This window comes from Jatropha curcas, chromosome 2, assembly GCF_041381405.1.
Source record: "Jatropha curcas cultivar XTBG-Jc1 chromosome 2, XTBG_Jcur_1.0, whole genome shotgun sequence".
Lineage (NCBI taxonomy): Eukaryota > Viridiplantae > Streptophyta > Magnoliopsida > Malpighiales > Euphorbiaceae > Jatropha > Jatropha curcas.
Genome location: NC_143152.1, coordinates 2,238,063 through 2,258,463, shown reverse-complemented (window position 1 = coordinate 2,258,463; position 20,401 = coordinate 2,238,063). Strand labels below are relative to the sequence as shown.

General features: G+C 30.8%; 3 protein-coding genes across 7 annotated transcripts; 2 read left to right on the top strand and 1 right to left on the bottom strand.

The window, feature by feature from the left end:
- Nucleotides 1–4,457: 4,457 nt before the first annotated feature.
- Nucleotides 4,458–8,197, bottom strand: PAP16 (purple acid phosphatase 16). 5 transcript variants are annotated; one of them, XM_089717227.1, is made up of 6 exons: nt 8,080–8,197; nt 7,817–7,992; nt 7,276–7,500; nt 6,119–6,413; nt 5,682–5,850; nt 4,458–4,979 (listed from the first exon to the last, which is right to left on the bottom strand). In XM_089717227.1, the coding sequence occupies exons 1-6, from the start codon at nt 8,094–8,096 to the stop codon at nt 4,638–4,640; spliced, it is 1,224 nt and encodes a 407-aa protein (XP_089573353.1). In that variant the 5' UTR covers nt 8,097–8,197; the 3' UTR covers nt 4,458–4,637. The 5 variants fall into 5 exon arrangements, with proteins under 5 accessions (XP_089573353.1, XP_089573351.1, XP_089573352.1 ...); XM_089717225.1 differs by having other exon boundaries at nt 7,817–8,179; XM_089717226.1 differs by having other exon boundaries at nt 6,119–6,395; nt 7,817–8,178.
- Nucleotides 8,198–11,637: 3,440 nt separating this feature from the next.
- On the top strand, nt 11,638–14,588 carry LOC105645055 (uncharacterized). The gene is made up of 2 exons (XM_012230554.4): nt 11,638–12,159; nt 13,398–14,588. The coding sequence occupies exons 1-2, from the start codon at nt 12,075–12,077 to the stop codon at nt 14,168–14,170; spliced, it is 858 nt and encodes a 285-aa protein (XP_012085944.1). The 5' UTR covers nt 11,638–12,074; the 3' UTR covers nt 14,171–14,588.
- Nucleotides 14,589–16,299: 1,711 nt separating this feature from the next.
- On the top strand, nt 16,300–20,200 carry LIS (WD-40 repeat family protein / small nuclear ribonucleoprotein Prp4p-like protein). Its single transcript, XM_012230553.4, has 5 exons — nt 16,300–17,355; nt 17,684–18,137; nt 18,242–18,439; nt 18,544–18,625; nt 19,731–20,200. The coding sequence occupies exons 1-5, from the start codon at nt 16,478–16,480 to the stop codon at nt 19,820–19,822; spliced, it is 1,704 nt and encodes a 567-aa protein (XP_012085943.2). The 5' UTR covers nt 16,300–16,477; the 3' UTR covers nt 19,823–20,200.
- The last annotated feature ends 201 nt before the right edge of the window (nt 20,201–20,401 follow it).

Genomic DNA, 20,401 nt, shown 5'->3' with positions numbered 1-20,401 from the left:
TAATATAAAAATAGATGGTGCTAAAAAGAAAAAATGTATTGGTTTTATGAGAGAGCAATGTTTAACTAATGAAAGTAACATGCATACATGTGTTAGTCAAAATTTTAGAGGCATTGAAGCATGTAATGCATGTGTGATGCCATTTTCTCCATCCACTTGGAAAAAGGAATTGGTATGGGCATACCCTCTTTTTTTTTTCTCCTTTTTTAAAATTTGTAAGGTTTTGGCTAATAGTGAATTTGAGTTTATTGCTAAACCACATTTAGCCAATGTAATAGTAATATAATTTTAAAGAGTATAAAATTGTTAGGTTTGTAACTTTATGTATTAGAGACAGTTATTTGATTACTGAGTATAAATATTTATAAAATTTGATAGTGTTCTTTGAGGTACTTTTATAAAATAAATAATTTATAGCGGTTAATTACTTTCTATCAGTTTAGTTTATCGATTAATTAGGGTTTATTTCAGATAGAAAAATAATTTATAATAATTAATGATTAATTATTAATTATAGCAACTTTGAATATGTATATTTCATTTACATAATTTATATTAATTAATGATTAATTTTTAGAAAAAAAATCATATTTTAATGTTTATTATAGCAACTTTGAATATATTTCATTAACAATATATTACTAATAGTATATATATTTGAATATTTCAACACAATTCGATCGACATTTTTTTCATATTGATTTTTCAATTTTCTTATATGGACCTGTTCAGTTAGCTTATTTAGTGTTATTTTAAATTTTATAGAATATTTTTTTTAAAATATTGATGCTTTTGTATATTCTTTCTTTGCATTTGATATGAAATTTAACAACTCTAGAAATTGGACCTACAATTGTTGCAATTTAATTTACAACAAGACATGAGAAGTTTAGCCCCACATTGTGAATGATAAGCCAACCCATGTGTACTTAACCAATTTCTTTGGCCATGAAATTGGAACTTTTAGCTATTATTTGCCTTACTACAATGTCCCAACATTAAATAGTACAAATGTTGCTTTTGAGCTGTTGAAGTCTTAAGAAGATAATCTATAAACAAGTTAGAGAGCTTTTGTTTAATTGAGCTTCTTTGAATTGTGTTTATAAGAAGAGCAAAAGGTGGCTTTTGGCTTTTTAGCTGTGCATGTAATCATGCAAAGAATAGAAGGTATTTTCTTTTCTTTTCTTTTCTTTTCTTTTCCCTCATTGATAGATTTGAAGATTTTAGTCCCACTCCTTTTTAGAGCTTGCCTTATCTTATTAATTAAGTTGATAAAAAAAGAAAATCTTTGGTCCTCCCTTCATGTCTTAATATTCAACTTGTAATAAATGAATATAATTTGATTAATTAATATCTCATAAAAATTCAATATGAATAATTTTTATGGCCTAATATATTTATTTGCTCCAAGCTTTTTGATTTATTATAATTGTAGTCTATGAGCATTTTCGGCAAAATTAATTATTTGAGTAGCTATTAACTGTTTTAATAGCGTTTAATAGTTTGAATAGTTTTTCTTAACACTAAACATTACGAGATTAATCTTTTATACAACGTTATATTAATCTCTAAAAACTAATTCAAATACTATGTTACCGAACACTATAAAAATAACATTTAAAAAGCTACTCGAAAAGCTGTCGTCGAACATACCCTAGATATTTTTTTTTTAATTTATGATTATACTCTAATTTATAACTTTGGCATAAATTGCATTCTGAAATAGAAGGAAATTAATAGTTTGCTAAGCTTTTGCTTTCAAAAAGAAAAAATAGTTTGCTAAGCTAGCTTCTTTTTTTTTTTTTTATGACATTTCAAATACTAGCAAATGGCAATAATAAAAGTTTTTATGATCAAGCCCCTAATTAGAATAATAAAATATTTCTGCTTGTAGTATTTATAAAAAGCACTTTCGTGAAAGTATAGTAAAGGCTCAAAGGACAATGACCAAGCCTAAGTTGTAATATAAAGATATGGATTAACTAATCATCACTAGAAAATAAAAATTAAAAAAGCAACTTTTGACTAGGCATGGCCGGTTCAGTGAACCGCCGGTTCGAGATGTTTAAAATTTTAAATCGGAATCGACCCTTGAACTTCCGGTTTCGGTCCGGTTCCGGTTCCGGCACAGTTCCGGCGAACCGACGGTTAGAATTACGATTCCAATTCGGTTCCGGCATTACGCAAATTTTTAAAAAAATAATAAAATTTTGATTCCGAATTCATAAATAAATAATAATTTTAAAATGTTTAAATTTTATTAACTAAATAAATTATTATAAAATTTTAAAAGAAAAACTTCTATTAACTAACTTAGAACTATTATTATATTAAATTTACAAATTTTGCTAATTCACTAATATAGAAAACTATAAATGGAATATAAAATTAATGAAATGAGTTGGAAATTATTATTTTCAAATACTAAGAAAATTATTAAAAAAATCAAATGAAGTAAATTTATGAATGGAAAAAATTGAGATTAGAAAAAGAATTTGGAATTAGATGTAAGAAAATAAAAAATAAACAATAGATAATTTCAATATTAAGAAAAATAAAGCAATAGAAAAAATAATGAAATATGGAAATTTGAAAGAATTTTGATTGATAATAAGAGAAGAGTTATGATATAATTGGTTGTGAAATAAAAAATCATCAACTCATCATATTTATACATGTTTCTCATTTATTAGTTTCCCAAATTGTCTCTTATAATAGAAAAATAACAACTATATTTTTGGATAATTTAGTAAATTAGAGTAAATAAATAAATAAATGATTAAAAAATGAATAAAATTTATTTACCAAAAAATAAATAAAAAAACACCTATTATATCAAAAACTATTCGTTACACTCTTTTTTTTATACACTTGAAAGTTTTTTTTTTTATATATAAATCAACTATTCATGTACCATTTTTTATATAAATTAAGTAAAAAAATGTGTATTTTTTTTACCACTTTTTATAACTTATGTACCATTGTACTTCTCTTCACCATAAATCAAATCAACTACAATCAAATTACGTAATATAAATTTTTTTATAAAAATTTTAAGCTACAATTTTTTTGTGCATCTGGTTCGAACCGGACCGGAACCGCCGGTTCCGGTTCATATTTTAAGATTCACATGAACCTTAACCGACCCTTGAACCGCCGGTTCCGGTCCAGTTCCATTTGTCTACAGTATGATTCGATTCCGGTTAGAACCGAACCGGTGACCATGCCTACTTTTGACCATGTAATAATGAATTAATATTAAAAATTAGATTGCATATGCTTCTTTGATTACATGAAACTCAACTACCAACTTTACATTCTTTCTTTTTCTTTTTTTCTGAAAACCCAAATAGCAACTTGACTATGTAATTAATTTGGTATGAATAAGAATACAAAAAAGCCAAGGAAATAACATGTTTACGATCATTATGACTATAATTACTCTCACAAACACCCATTTGCCAACATTGAAGCTCTTTGCTTCATTAGATTTTGGTATTAAGAAAGGAAATTTTATATCTTATAATTCTTTCTTTGCCTTTAACAATTTTATATCTTATCATTATTAAAAAAATGACATTTTTTCCAATTCACGTCTATAATTAATACCATTTTTTTCAGACTTTTAAGTTGGAGTTCGATACAGTGTCTTTTTACTTTTAGCTTTATAAAGTTGAGCTCAAACTCAATAGCTCAACTGATAATCTGAAAATTTTACTAATTTTCAATTTAATCTATAATTACATGTCAAGTCATTTAATTTAGTAATTTGAACGGTTGATTAATTTAAAGTAAAAATTTTAATTAATTTGATGGTTTAACTAACTATTAAATCAAAATAAAATAAAATAAATTTAATTTAATTTTTGGAAAATATATTAAGATGGTATCAACCACAAATCTGTGGGAGTATATATTATGACATTTTGACTGAAATTATTTCCTCACAACCAAGCATTTAAACTGGGCTGGTGTTTTGACTTGTGGGGAGAGAATTAAAGGGATTGATTTATGGAAAGCAGCATTAATTAGCCTATTAGAATGGTTCCACATGCCAATCGATTTGATTGGTATACTTGTCTGTTAAATTCCATTTTGAAACCACTACATTTATAATTTCTTCACAATGAGCCCCCCAACTTGAATTTTTCTCTATTAAGAGTTTTTTTTTTTTTATGATAAAATTAAAATTCATGTAAAGTTCAACTGTGGCAGTTTTCAATCACTAAAAATTACAATATTTTTTAAAGAAATATATTATGTTAAGAGTGAAAACGTCTCAAGTTCAAAACCTTCTATTGCAAAAGTTTTCATCAATTTAATACTTTATTTTCGAATCCTCTTTTTTTTTTTTACAATGAAATGTTTCATTAGAGAATCACCATAAAAAACCAACGATGTGTTAATTGGAGTAGTAAGCAATCTCAATTCCTATAAGGATAGAACACAAGTTCAAATTCCAGAAAACGCACTTTATCAGAGTGTTAAAAACCTTTACGCTTTACGGTCCGAGGAGATTCAAGATATTTACTGAGTCATATAAATTTACATATGGAGTTACATACCCATTTTTCTTTTACCTTTGTCTATTATTCTATATGCCCTTCACAGTTGAATTACATTACAGAAGCAAGATGTTAAGAACTCAAAAGAACTTCACTATATACATCACCATTTTCCATTCTTATCCATGACTTAATAGAAAAGGGCTGCTCTATTATCTCCACAATTCTAGCTCCTCTGGCCCAATTTCCATAGCCACCATAACCAGTATGCCTAGCAAAGCACAGCCATAGTTTCCTGTAGGGGCAGCACCAGTCCAATCCATGGTTGTGTCCCACAAATACTGCCTGCCATAATAACCAACAGGACCCATTTGTCATTTTCAATGTCCGAAAAACATAGCTATATAGCTTTTTTTGAGGTTCAACTTTCAGCAATGCTAGCCACACAAGACACATCAAGTCTCTGGCCCCAACCTAGACAATTTCATAATCAATTTCTTTAGAACTAGTATTTCATTGAAGATATAAATTCCTATGTTTGTTTAATATGTGTCCTTTTGTCTTTTCAGAAAATAAATTCTGAAATATAAGGATTCATATTTAATTGGTTACTTATCCTACATTTTCAAACTTCTACATGTAAAATGTCGAGACTGCTGTTCTCATGTCAACATTTGATGTTCACTTCATTTCCAGAAAATGGCACTTCTTTGTGCGTCTCTCAAAGGCACTCCTGCACCTTGCACCCTCTGCCTTGCGCCTTTTTTCTAGGCTCCAGGACCCCTCCATGCCTTAGTGTGTCATTGCCTTCAATAACTATGCCAACTTGCGAAACTCATTTTTCATTCAACCATCTTTACTAAGACCACAGAAATACCGCCTAGTCAACAACTGGCATCAAGCCTGTCAAGCATATATCCAAGCCAGGCAAAGTCTGATGGGCTTATGATTTGATATCCTCTCACATGGCCATTTTATTGGCAAATTAGCTAAACACTGGACCACTGGAGATCTTAGTTCCAGGGAAGTGCAAAAACCCTCTCATTCTTTGCGTATATGTATGTGTGTGAGCATGTACACAGACTTATGTATGCAATAAGTCTTTTCAACCCAAGAGAAAAGCATTTTACATGAATGTACATAGTGACTGTAGCATTAAATATAATAAGACCTCACCTTGACTGAAGATCTTTTAACGAGAATGTCCATAATACCAAATTCAGCTTCTTGAGCAGCAACATGTTCCCTATTAATAGAGCCCACACAAGGCTTGTGTACACCAAACCAAGGTGCCACTTCCTTATATGCTTTGCTCGGTATATGCCAAAAGATAACCTCAGGAATCCTGTCAAAACAGAAAAACAAATGTATAATGAATGACCAAGCACAACAAAAATAAAAGAGATAAAAATGGTAGGGGAAAAAAAAGAAGAATTTTTCTTAACATGCCTTGATGACAGTAATTTACCTAATCAAATTCAGATTCTTTGATTCTCTCATACCACACAACATACTATCCAAGCTCCAAAATATTCTATTGGACAATATTTTAGCATATCCTTAAAATGTCTGCTAAAAAGTCCAAAGAAATTTGTACTTGACATTTTGTTTACCTTGAATCAGGGTTGATCTCTTGAGATTTACGCTGGAACCATTCTGCTTGTGCCTTTGATATAACTTCTGGATATGAACCACCACCAGAATCAAGGAAGTACATAATCACAACTTTTGATTCTGGATCAGTGGAGGATGCAACTTGGAGGACATAGTTGGATATACTTGGCCAGAGACCTTTGGGGCCATTCCTTGAAAATGATAAACTATTATCCTCAATCTCTTTTTTCATCAGCTCTATGCGTTGCGTGCCTCTGAAACTGCAGGTTTCTTTTGCTGGAATAGTAATTAAATCTCCATGAAATAGGGGCTATTATCAGTTCCTATAATAAAAATCCTATAAAAATATTAACCATCAATACCAAACTCTAATTCATTCAAAAAGAATAATTTTTGTTTTTCTTTTTGTATCCAAAAGGAATTCAGCGTCAAAATAGAGAATGCATTGAACTTAAAGAAAAACCGTTTTAGATGAAATAACATCAATCATAGAAGAAAAATTTAGAAGAAAAATTCTGATTCATTCCGATTAAACTTCCTTCCTATTAATCTGGAAGTTCTTCTCAGATACAAGGAAATGATCCAGTCGGAATCATACAAAAGGGATAAAAATAACTGGGTATATTATGCGATTTATTGGTATCTAAAAAATACAATTTAAGCGGGCAAGACGAAAAAAAAAAGATGCCTGAGTATCATCTGTTCCACACAGAAGCGATATAAAGGGACATTACTTGCCCTGCTTGTGATAATAGAGCAGTTCACTTCATTTCTTTATCCTAAGGCATCACATAACAAACCATTTTGTTTGCTTGGTTGTTTGACTTGATAAAAAGGTATGCTATAATCCAAGAAAACAAACATACTGCATCCTATCTTCAAATTACAACTAAGAACTATAAAGAACAACTAATTTTCTCAAAGGAAGATAAAATTATGGTAAATTTATTTGTAAATCTAACATAATCTTCATCTCTTCTCTTGCGAAACAGATTTGGGTTCAAACTTATCATAGGTCAGCTCAAAGAAGCAACTATATTCAGAAAAATTTAGCAGCAATCTTGTAAAACACTCAGGCACAATAGGTCTTTCATTTCTTATTAAAGAAAATATTTCAAATATTTAGTAATTGAGTGTCTCGAAACTTTATGCTTACTTGAATAAGATGAATTAGTTCCAGGGCAATGAACTAGAGGAATTCCAGGGGCTGAAAACCACTCCATTGGCCATTCAAATGATGCATCATCATGATTTCCAAAAACACTAGCCCACGGTATGCCTCTGGCCCTTGTTGGAGAGATTGCTTGATCCCAATATAAGCTTGCATTCGCAATTGGAATATTGTTGGCAGTTATTACATCTCCAAGATACACTACAAAATCTGCAATTCCATTGTGCTAATGAATGTGCATACAGTACACTACTCGAGCTCCAATCAAAACCTGACTCAACCTAATGCTTACTGTTTAGAGTTCAAATGAAGGCTTCTACTCATAAAATCCGAGTGAGTTCTGAGTTAAAGCTTGAATTTCTAATCTATAATGCATAAACCTCCATTTTCATCACTCTCCATTAATAATTAAGTTCAACTGAGTCAATAAACCAAACATGCGTTCGTCTTACATTACATTCAATTATATGTGTGTGTATATATATGTGTGTGTGTCTGTGTAGAGAGAGAGAAAATTGAGCAGGACCTGGAGTTTCATGGTCGAGCACAGTGGACATAACCTTGACGGAGTTCACATCTTGTTTTGGGCCCCAATCAGTCCAGGCGTCTTCTCCGAAATGAAGATCAGCAAACAGTGCTATCTTGAACACTCCGTCGCCACCTACTCGAAGGCTGTTCTCCTCCGCCTGTGACGTTTTCAGCCTGATGGCAGATTGCAGTTGATGAGAAAATCCGACGGTTAGTATGAATTGGAAGACGATAGAGAGAAACATGAAGGAATGAGCAAACCGCTGTTCCATGGCCATCACTGGACGGAGACAGAGACAACTCTTGTTGCGAAGTGTAATGGCGTAGTTGGTTTCTAGTTGTGAAACAGGATTTTGGAATATTCCACTTCAAACCGAAATTCCAATTCCATTTAGAAATAAAATGAAGCATAATTTTAGAGAAATTAATATATAAAACATGCAATAAATTTCATATTTTAACTTATATTCTAAAGATTTTATTTTTAATTTTTAATTATATATCATGTACAATAGTATATAATTTGAAATTTTAATATTCAATGTAATAAATAAATATTTGAAATTTGCCAAATAAACAATTAAACATACTTTTCAAAGCTAAATTATTTAAATGGTATTGGGATATAATTATATTAATAAAATAATCTTTATGTCACATAATTTTAATTATTTAATATAAATAATTAGAATTACTTTTCTCTAAGTTTAATCTTTGTTTAAATTCTTTGGGAAAATAATAATTTATATTTGGAAAATGATTTTGATGTAATGGAAATGATATTACAAAATTCAGTTTTTCTCTGAGGAATATTACAAAATTTCTTTTTAACTAATTAAATTCACAATGAAAATACATAATCATTAAAATTTATATAATAATCTTCTAAAATTCTAATGCTATGAATTGTTTCTAACAAATATAATTAGAATAAAGTAAATTGAGTTAATCAATAGTTTGAAAAATTATTCAATTTAATTCTATCAATTGATATTGATCACCCAACTCTAATAAGCTTAATACACGTATACATATTCGCATAGAATCATTTAAATGCTCTCCATGATTTCAAAAATCGATGCAACTCATATTTTAGCTCTATTCTTATTATTGCAAAATTCTCCTCGGTTAATTTTCATAATTTTCAGTCTCTTTTCGATTTTTTTTATTAAAAAATCAGTGAATCAGATTGAGCACGTATTAATTCGAGCATCGATTTTTTTATGGAATGAGATTTAGTTCATCCATCTTGTACTTCAAATGTGTTGGCATTAGATTTGATTAATTAATAAATAAAGCCTGTTTGAGTTTCAAACAAAAAAAGATTTATATACTCTCCAACTTCTTATTCATTTTACATTTTCTATAATAATCATATAATGAGTTTTTATAATATTACTATCTTCGTTTCTAAATACTTGTGACATACGGAGTCTCGCGTGTTTTAAAAAAATTATTAAATTTATTTAAATTACAATAAATTATTGAGTACTGCTTTAATTTAATATATTGAAACACTAAATTTTTTAGGAATTTAAAAATTAATTGCTGTTCATATACAAAGGTTAAACAAAGAAAAAAATTATTACTCCTTCAACTATAAATGTGACTAATATTTTAAAATATATTATTTTTTAAACGTGACAAATATTTAAAAAGAGAAAAATTTATGTGTAGTGTCACGGGCAATTTTTTTTTAATTGTAATGTATTTACATATAGAAATACTTTCAAATTTACATTTGATATGGCAACATATTTCCTGGTAGCTTATCAAGTTGAGCATAAATGAACCATATCTTCTTTTTACCATTCATATCAAAATATGCTATGCTATTAGGTAGCATCTTTCTCTTATTAAAATAACAGAAATTCATGCACATACAAAAACTCTATTTGCACATGTACCGCAAATTCTAATATGCACTAATTAAAAAATAATTTAAAAGGAAGATAAATACTCTTTAAGTCATAATAACAAAAAGCAAAAGGCAACTGTCGTCCCCTAGGCAGTGGGCAAACGCGGGGTCGCGAGCTTTCCAGAACTCCTTTTTCTGATGAAGTAAATTAACTTTAATTGGTGAGGGTAGTTAAGTCAATTCATATTATGTCAACCAACTTCCTGCTTAAGTCGAGTTGCCGACTTGTTTAAAAAGCCTGGTTACGTTTCCGCTTGAAATTGCAAAATTCAACTTTGCCACTATATTACATTTTTTCAAAATCCTAAATACTCCTAACACAAAAAACTATATATATAGTGCTTGTTAATAAGTAGAATATAAAGAGTCACCTATGTGGTAAAATAAATTTAAATTTATAGAATTGAATTCGATAAAATTTAATTTTTCAAATTTTCATAGAAAATACCAAAATTTTGATTTATAAATGATTTCTCTAAGGGGTTACAGTAATCTGAAGAAATATTTATAATAATGTTAATGTAATTTGAATTTTGAACTTTCGTTTCTATTCCATAATTTTGAACTTGTATTAGTATTCCGTTAAAATAAAATGATTTGCATTCAATTTTCTCAAAATTAATCAAACTATAATAAATCATTTGTTAAATAGAATTTTTTTAAAAGATTAAAATTTTAATTTTGTTTTTATCAAGATTTAATTAATGATGATGTAGCGTTTTGTTGTTATATTCTCTACATCTCTTGCGTATAAGCCTAGTTTGAATTTCACATAGATTAACAAGAACTAATTAATATAGTTGAAGTATATCTTTTATTTAGTTTTCTCCAAAAATATCTCTGTACAATAATCTCTTCATCCCATTTTGTTTGTTTATTATTTCTTTTTGGAACGTCTCAAAATGTCTATAAAGTTTATAAATTTAAGCATTGTAAATAATTATTTTTTTCGTAATAATATTTATAATTATTAATTAAATAAACGATTTTATTAATATTTTAATGAGTTAAGGTTAAAATACGACAAAATAATCTTTGTTCACTAAATTCTTAATATGCATATTTTGTCAAACTGTGCAAATAAAATGAGATAGAAAGAATATTATTAAATGATGTATATACAATTGTAAATATGGATGTACATTAAATAGGAGGTATATTAAGATTAAATAATAAATAATTTTTTTAGAAAAAATAATAAATAATCTTTTCAAAATGAGATAGAAATACATTTTGGAATAGACGAAAAAAGAAAATGAAAAAAATATATATATATAGTATGGACAAAGTATTTATTAAGAAAGAAATATACCACTTCCATTTTATATTATATTAGGTGTCAAATTAGAGAATTTCACGAGAATTAAGGAAATCATGCAAAATCATCGATGTAGCTATTATTACTAAAATGTCATTTTCATAAGGAATAATTTAATGAGCTAATACTTTACTAAACTAATAATTTAATATTTTACTATCAATTTTCTTTTTATAATTATTTTTTTTCTTTATTTTTTTTAAATCTCTGGATAAAAAAAAGATTGCTTCTTCCATATTTTTTTTAATTTTCAAATAAGGAAAAAACTCGTTTTCCTACATACTTTTCATCATCTTTAAAAAAAAAAATTCCATCTAAATACAGACTAGATAATAATGATCCAGTCGATTAAAACGGTAGATAGGATGACAGAGGAAATGATGATAGCTTAATTATCCTATCCATTGCTACTATTTTGAATCATAATAATGTCACAAATCTTGTACAGTCCTATTGAATAAGGGCAAAAAGGGAAATAACAAGCCTACGTAGTACCTACAGTCATACAAACAAGCCACGTAATCAGCGTGGGATTTTATATTTGCAGTCAACATTCTCAAACACTGACAAAGTCCTTTCCGAGCAAGGAAGGAAGATAACTTGTTAAGCAAAGCTTATAGAACAATTTAGTAATTTAAACAAATGTCAAGGGTTATATATGCTTAGACAAACCAAATTAAAAATACAAGGGGCTTCTACAATTCCCAGAAAACAAAAAAACCCGCAACTTTTCTTTTCCTTGTTGTGATCACCCTAACTAAGCTCCTTAAAATCCTGCAATTCTTTCAATTCTTTGGCCAAATCTTAAACGTGTTTGTGTTTCAATCATCTTTTTCTTAGCGAATCACAACTGCCCTTTTCTTTCTTCTTTTCTTTCTTAATTTTTCAAATTTCAAGATTGTCGTTTCTTGCATTGTTTCTTTTTTTGAATGTTTAAACCCCGTTTGGCTTTCTTTTCTTGTTAAACGAATATTTGTGTTTTTGTTGTTTTTGGAAGATTTTGGCCTTTCAGATTTGATTATGAGCAACAGGAGGAGACACAAGGGTGAAATTCATTATCAAGAGTTTGAGGGGACAAGATCACACCATAGAAAACCTACTCAAGGTATGTTCTTCTTCCTTTTTCTTTCTTTCTTTCCTTCATTCTTTTTTTCTTAAGAAACGCGTTGCTTCTTTGTGTTTTCTTGGAATATGATTTATTTTCATGATAAAGAAGGTGGCTTCTTATTAGATTTTTGTTTGGAATCCTCTGTTTTTATGTAGTTGCGAAATTGTCTCCTGAGATATTACATAATCAGTTTATGGATTTTATTAGAAGAATAGATTTTGTTAAGATTGGATATTCTAGAAAATTAGGACGAGTTTTTATTTTCTCTCTTTAATTTGTTTTGAATTGGTTAGTATTTTTTTTTTTTTTTGGTGATAATATATTTTTTCTTGTTTTAGCGTTTCGTTTTAGGGATTAGTATATACAATTGATCATTTTGGATGGTGAGACACGTTTTTTTATAAGGGTTACAATTTGTTTTATTCGTAGGCCTCGCTTAATTTTAGAGGGGATAGGTAGTTCTTGGTTGAACTTTTCATACTATTTATTGTTTCTACTTATATTTTGGGAGTTGTTTTTTGGTCCTGGTTTCTTGTTTTGCTCTGCTTGTGTAATGTGGTTTGTTGGTATCTGAAAATTTGGTAAGTGAAATTCACAGTTCCTACTTTATCTTTGCTTAGGTGTTACTCATTTTGTTGCTTATTTTCAGATAGAACTAGTTTTGTGTTTGAATCATTATGACTGTACTTTGGCATATGCTTTTTCTTTTTCTGTTACAATTATGTTCAACTAATTTCACAGCTAGTTTAAAGCATTATGGACAAAGTACTGGGAAGTTTGATTTAACTATTTTCTGTTGGTCTGGTTCTCAAAAGTGGAGGATTAAATCTAGAAACATACTGATGATCTCTGTCATACATGGCCGATTAAGAGTCCAATATGGAAAACACTAAACTGTCTTTTTATATTTTATCCTCGAAGTGTGTGCAAATGGTGTAAGAGAGGCACCGGAAGTGAAAAATATGAAAGTGTACAAGGTAGTTGTTTTTGGGTTTTTCTGAGGCATAATTGTTGTTGAACATTGGTGGTATTTTCTATTGCTTTATCTGGTAAATATCTTTTTAATTACCATGCTTTCTATTAATTTATATTTCAGCAAACAAGTATCCGGTTTTTATTACTCTACATTTGCTACTTCATTTAAAAATCATGTTTTTGCCTTTCTTTCTAACAGTAATTCTTTAAGTTGTATATTTGTGATACTTGAGCTTACATTTTACGCTCTTTGTTTCCAGGTAGTTGGCAACCTACGATACCATCATGGGAGAAAAGATTTTGCTATTCAGTTGGTTTGGTTCCATGGCGCAAGCTATTGGAAACCAAAAAGTCTATGTACCTCTATGAGAATGTTGTTCAATGGAATGACTCTGCTGGCGAGGAGGCATTTCACAATGCTAAAAATCGGTTCTGGGCAAAGATTAATGGCCTTCCTTGTGACATATCATTGCCTGATCCTGATATTTATATTGATGAAGTTGATTGGAATTCAAACATTGACCCTGAATTATATTTGGATTTGGAGCGAGAACCCAAATATCCTGATGAGAAAGATAAAGGGGAGGAAGTAGTGATTTTTGGTAGTTCTCTCCTCCCGAATCAGTCATTCTCGTGTATTGGATGGGGCGAAGCTGAAGAGGAGTTGCAAAAGGTAGGTGCTGTAGCTCTGGATTCTAGATACCAATATTGTGTCCGAAATCGCAATAATGAGAACATTTCTCAAGCTAATGGAGCTGTTGTAGATAATGAGTGGGAAAATTGTTGGAATGATTCTTATGAAAGGAAAAATAATCATAATGAGTTGGACAACAGTTATAATAGTTGGAAGAGTGTAGATGATAGAAGTGGTGGAAACTGGGAACCATGGGGTGGAAATACTAGGAAAAGAGAGGGTGCTGGCTGGCACATGTCCAGATATAAGACCACGAGGTTCCACGGAGATGACTACCAAATGGATCGTGGATGGTTGAGGAATGGAAGAGGGAGGAAGAGGGTGAATTACGTATACTGACAATAATTTTTGGAGAAGAGACTCTGCTGTGGCAGGGCTTGTAGGGAACCAGTAACCTAAGGCGGGCGGATTTGGTGAAGAAGGAATTCCACGGAATTGGGTGAATCAAGTTTTGTAAGTGTGAAGTATATAATACAGTAGGTTTGTTTTATTTCCTATTATTTTATTAAATTGTTCATGTGTGAGAACATCTAGTACATAAAATAGGATGGTACCTCATCGGCAAAGTCCTCATAGTATTCGGTTTATAATGCAGTTTTGTAGCTTGCTTGGGAAAGCAAGAGCTTAGTGTTGGGAGAGTGTAGGGATAAAAATATGTCTTGTTAGTTGAAGAATGTTTAATAATCATCTCAATATATGTTATATGATCTTGAAGGCTTTTATAGTAAGTTCAGAAATGGTAAGATTGTTCTGCAAATGAGATGCCTTTTGTTGGTTGTATGAATTCTTTTGACAGGTTGATGATGCAAATACGTTGGGCTGTCCAAACATTCTTTAGTTAATAGAGATTTGATACTTTTTTCTTGAAGTTATAATATAAAGTTGTTTTTGTTTGGTTTCTTTTTGTCTTGTTTGTCTATGCAGGAAGGCAAAGACAAAAGCAAGCTACAGCCATTTAAAATCAGATTACAATTATATTGGGATACCAGTAAAATAATTAACAAAGAAATTAAAATTTAACAGTCATTTTGCCCTTTTATTTGGTTTTTGTAAATATTTTGAAAAAGTTACAATATGATCTTTCTGGTTCGAGAAATACAGTTAGCCCGTAATTGTATTTTTTAAAATAGACCAAGTTTTTCCTATGTTTTGTTTTCGCTATACCACGAGATCTTTCTACTTTTGAACCTTTTTCCTTAAGAGGACGATCAAGTTGTATTTTTCTTCTTAATGAAATAAGAGATCTTTCTACTTTTGAACCTTTTTCCTTAAGAGGACGATCAAGTTGTATTTTTCTTCTTAATGAAATAAAAGCTCTGTTCGGCAGCAACGTCTGAAGTAGTGTAGTGTTTAGTGTTTTAACAGAGTTAAAAAGCATTATCTTAATTAATTATAGTGTTCGATAATACAATATATATCTAGTATTTCATGAAATGCGCTATCTTCATTAGAGTTTATCGTTTTATAATTTCTTTATGATACCTATACCCGTTATGTATTTTTACATTGTTTCTCATTTTCATACCTTTCAAATAAAACAGCTGACAGCTATTAAAATAGTTAAAGATAATACTTAAAACTAACCGTTACAAGAACAATTAAATTTGCCGACTAGATCCAAAAGTTTTATAATTAATAAAATAAATTTTAATTTCATTAAATTTCTATTTAATATAAACTGCTTTTTATCAATATATTTTTAGTTCTTCCTGTTTAATTTCATTGAATTCATGGATATACATCACATGCATATTTCAAATGTTAAACATGCAAATAAAGATTATATTTGGAGAAAAGACTTGAATAAGTGTATGCATTTTAATTTCCTCTTAACTAATTGTTTTTATAAAAATAATAATAGTTTAGTACCTCTGAACTTGATTTTTTATACCTAATAATTGGTCATCTAGATTACTTATATTAAAATAATTATTTATATCTTATCACATGATGAGTGAAAAGTCTCGAGTTCGAATAATTTGATGAATATTATTCAAAGGGAAGGACTACCGTACTAAACAACACATATTCTTCGAGTCATAAAAAAAAAAAAATTGAGTGTTTAGATATTATTTATGAAATTTTGCATGATATTCACATTTTATATTTTTTAAAAAATTTAATTTATATAATAATTATGTTTAATATTTAAATTATTAAATTTTTGGATCAAATTTAAATTATTAATAAATATATATGTTAATATACATATGCAATGCAAGTGCTATAAAAGAGTAAAAGACTAATAATCTTAAAATTAATTAATTTAAATCAACTATTTAACAATTTTTAATTTAAAAAACTCTGATTTAGTTGTATTATTGAGATTCAAATATTACACACTAATGTATAAGTGTAAATGATATTATAATAGATTCCGATCTCTTTTCTTTCTCAATATTTAAAAAAGAAAAAAAAATTCAAATCTTACGTAAAAAATAACGATAAATAATAATAATAATAATAATAATCTTAAGCGACCATCTATCTCCCGCTTCGTTTGGCTCCCGCACTGCTCTCTACACTGCTTCCTAATCCCTAGCCACGCACTCTTCAAAACTTCCACTTCGCCACCGTACTGCTGAACCACCCAAAGCCTCTCTTGATTCTTATCAGAATAGTTAAAATTTCGAATTTCTAAGCATCATGACAGCAGAAGAAGAAAGTCCGTTACCGGCGGCAACTTTACCAGAAGAATCATCAACTGCAGTAGCTGTCGATAATCAAACCTTAATTCCACAACTCCCTCCAATAATCCCTCCAGTAGTCCAATCATTTATCCCTCCAATTGCTCCAATACCTCCGGTTCCTCCCCCTTCAATCCCTCGCCCATTAGCCCCTCTTCCAATCCGGCCACCTGTGCTTCGGCCGCCAAATGGTGAAGCCAAAATGAGTGACTCAGATTCCGATCACGATGACTCGGGGCCTACTGGAACTGCTCATGGATCAATAGGAGATTATCTAATTTCTGAGGAAAGCAGAGTAGAAAGAGAGCGGCAACAGAAGATGATTCAGGATATGATGATGAGGCGGCGTGCGGCTGCTCTCGCGGTACCTACTAATGATATGGCGGTTAGGACTCGGCTTCGGAGGTTGGGAGAGCCGATAACACTCTTTGGGGAAAGGGAGATGGAGAGAAGGGATAGGTTAAGAATGTTAATGGCCAAACTGGATGCAGAAGGACAATTGGAGAAACTAATGAAAGCTCATGAAGAAGAGGAGGCTGCTACTGCTGGCATACAAGAAGATGAGGATGATATGATTCAGTATCCATTTTATACCGAGGGTTCTAAAGAGCTATTGGATGCTAGAATTGATATTGCTAGATATTCTATTCAGAAAGCTGCATTGCGGCTTCAACGTGCTAGAAGGAAAAGGGATGATCCAGATGAAGATGTAGATGCTGAAATTGATTGGGCTTTGAGGCAGGCTGGGGGTCTGGTTCTTGACTGTAGTGAAATTGGAGATGATCGGCCACTTTCTGGTTGTTCTTTCTCCAGTGATGGAAAACTTCTTGCCACATGGTGATTCTCCCTATTACCTCTGGTTTCTTCCTTATTTTCTTCTTTGCTGTCATTTGTTGCCCATTTTTCTATTTAATAGCTGAATTTTGACTTTTCTGCGTAGATGATATCAAAGCTGCATTTTAGTGTTGTAAGAGATGGAATTTCATTTTGAATTTAAATATTGTATATGATGCCAAAGTCTGAATTTTTTTCTGTGTTAAAGGGATTTCTTTGCTTGTTAAAGTAATGAAAATGTTGATTGGTGACCCATACACTTCATTATTTTGAATTTATAATTTCTGGCTTGCTGTTGTAATTATATTTCTTTATTGGTTCTGCTTTGTAGTGCTTTAAGTGGAGTTGCTAAAATATGGAGCATGCCTCAAGTAAACAAGGTTTCTACCTTGAAAGGACACACGGAGCGTGCAACAGATATTACATTTTCTCCTGTGGAAAACCATGTGGCAACTGCTTCAGCTGATCGAACTGCCAAGTTGTGGAACACTGATGGTTCTGTCCTTCAGACATTTAAGGGCCATCTGGATCGTCTTGCACGCATAGCTTTCCATCCATCAGGGAAGTACTTGGGCACTACAAGCTTTGACAAGACGTGGAGACTATGGGATGTAGATACTGGTGTGGAGTTGCTTCTTCAAGAGGGTCACAGTCGGAGTGTCTATGGGATAGCCTTCCATCATGATGGTTCTTTAGCAGGATCTTGTGGACTGGATGCACTTGCACGTGTTTGGGACCTTCGTACTGGGAGAAGTATTCTGGCTTTGGAAGGTCATGTCAAGCCGGTAAGACTATCTATACATGATCTTTCTCAACTTTGTTCCAAAATCCTTTTTTTTTTTAAATGTTGCTAGAGGAATTATGTGCATGTTTGGTATCCTTTTTTCAGGTTCTTGGTATCAATTTTTCACCCAATGGGTATCATTTGGCCACTGGTGGTGAAGATAATACTTGTCGAATATGGGATTTGAGGAAGAAAAAATCTTTGTATATCATACCGGCTCATGCAAATCTTATATCACAAGTGAAGTTTGAGCCTCAGGAGGGCTACTACCTGGTCACTGCATCTTATGACATGACTGCCAAGGTTTTTTTTTTTTTTTTTTTTTTTTTTGTTTCCTTTCATTCCATATAGGTCAAATGTCTTGAATTTATGTTCATATTGTTCCATGTTTTACGTGTATTAATCAGGTTTGGTCAGGTCGAGATTTCAAACCTGTCAAGACATTATCAGGGCATGAAGCAAAAGTAACTTCTCTGGATGTTGGTTCAGGTAACTTTCCTAACTCCATGAATAATTGAATATGCCCTTAGTTTGATTATTTTTATCAATTTTCTTTTGCTGAAGTGTTTGTTTTATGTTTAAGTGGAGCTCCTTGTAAAGACCATCATGAAGTGTATGCATTTTCTTGTGAAAATTGACAGGCTCAATTTTTTGGTTTTCTGTCAGTGTATACATTTCCCCTTTTTCTGGTATTTATTGAAAACGAGGTACTTTTAATTTTTATGCAACTGACATTTGGAACTTTGGTGAGTTTGTGTTGTTTCATAATCATGTACTGTCACAATTGTTGTTATTAACTAATAATGGTATATGAACTTATCTCAGAGCTCCTCAATAACCGCTGGTGGTTCTTTTGTTATGTTGGTGGATGCTGAATATGTTGTATGAAATGACTTTTCACTTTCTATACTAAATACTTATAAAAGAACAGGATCATTTTCATTTTCAGCCATGGAGTTATCTTTAATTATAAGCTAGATAACGTTTTTGGAACTTACAAGTTACAACCCCTTCCTATCTCTCTGTTTAATCACTCCAAGTTAGTCTGAAATTACAAAGAATTTTGGTAATGCTGATGTGACAAACTAATATTTATCTTTGTTTATGTCTAACTCTTAAGTACTCTTGTACTTGATGCAATTAATTTATGACAACATTATGATGACTGTATTGCATTGTAATAATTGTTAGACTTTACACTTATGTGGGTAAACAATTAGGACTATAATTTACCCAAAAATATAATTCATGAAGAAATAGGAATGAAAACCAAAAAAGAAAAAAGTCATGATTTCTCTATGCTTGCCTTTTGATTTATTGACAAATTGACTAAATCCTTGATTATGCATATATTGTCACATTGTTTCTTTGTTTCTCAATTGCTGCATTCCCTTCTGATGTTTGTGCCTCGGAAGTTGGGACAAGAAAATGATGGATGTGAACCTTATTTTAGATTTTCCTTGAAAAATTTACTGTTAATTGCTTTATTAGAGTGCGCATGTGGCGCTGCTTATTTCTAATCATTCTGTTGCTTCATTCTGAAATTGTCTTGTACCTCCTTTTTCATTTTTAAAATTAACTTTTATTGTTGCAGATGGGGGCTATATTGCAACTGTATCGCATGATCGAACCATCAAGCTTTGGTCCAGCACTAACAATGAGAAGGAGGCTATGGATGTAGACTAAATTTAAAAAAAACTTTTAGCAGCAGGCACTTGCGTTCTACCTTAACATTAACTGGATACTTTAACTTCAATGGTGATTCAATTGCGACTTAAAGCCGCCCTTTTGATGCCCATTGCATTTACATAACGTATTTGATGTGCAGTTATCTTAAGGTCTCACTCTATGATTAGAAGAGGGAAATGATTTTTGCAGGTATTCTCTGTAGTTTGGCTCCTCATACCGATAAAGCATCTTTAAGTGAGAGTAGTTTCAATTTGGTAAAGTTATCCCTTTCTAATTTTTCTTTCAAAATCTTATTTTGATTGTATTATCTTAAACACCAAAATGCAGTTCCATGCTTTATTCACATCCAGTAAACAGGGGTATCTTGTTCTGTCTCGTTTTGGATTCCATATTTTCATTTAGAACATTACATACATGGATAGTGGAAGCACTAGTTTCTCTTGGTTGAAAAACGTATTGGCTTTTGTAATTTCATGAAGCAACTTCATCATTTTTCATAAATTAAATAATCATAAAAGTGAATTTATATAAAAACGAGTAATTATAACCTTATCATTTTCTCAATTTATGTCTACA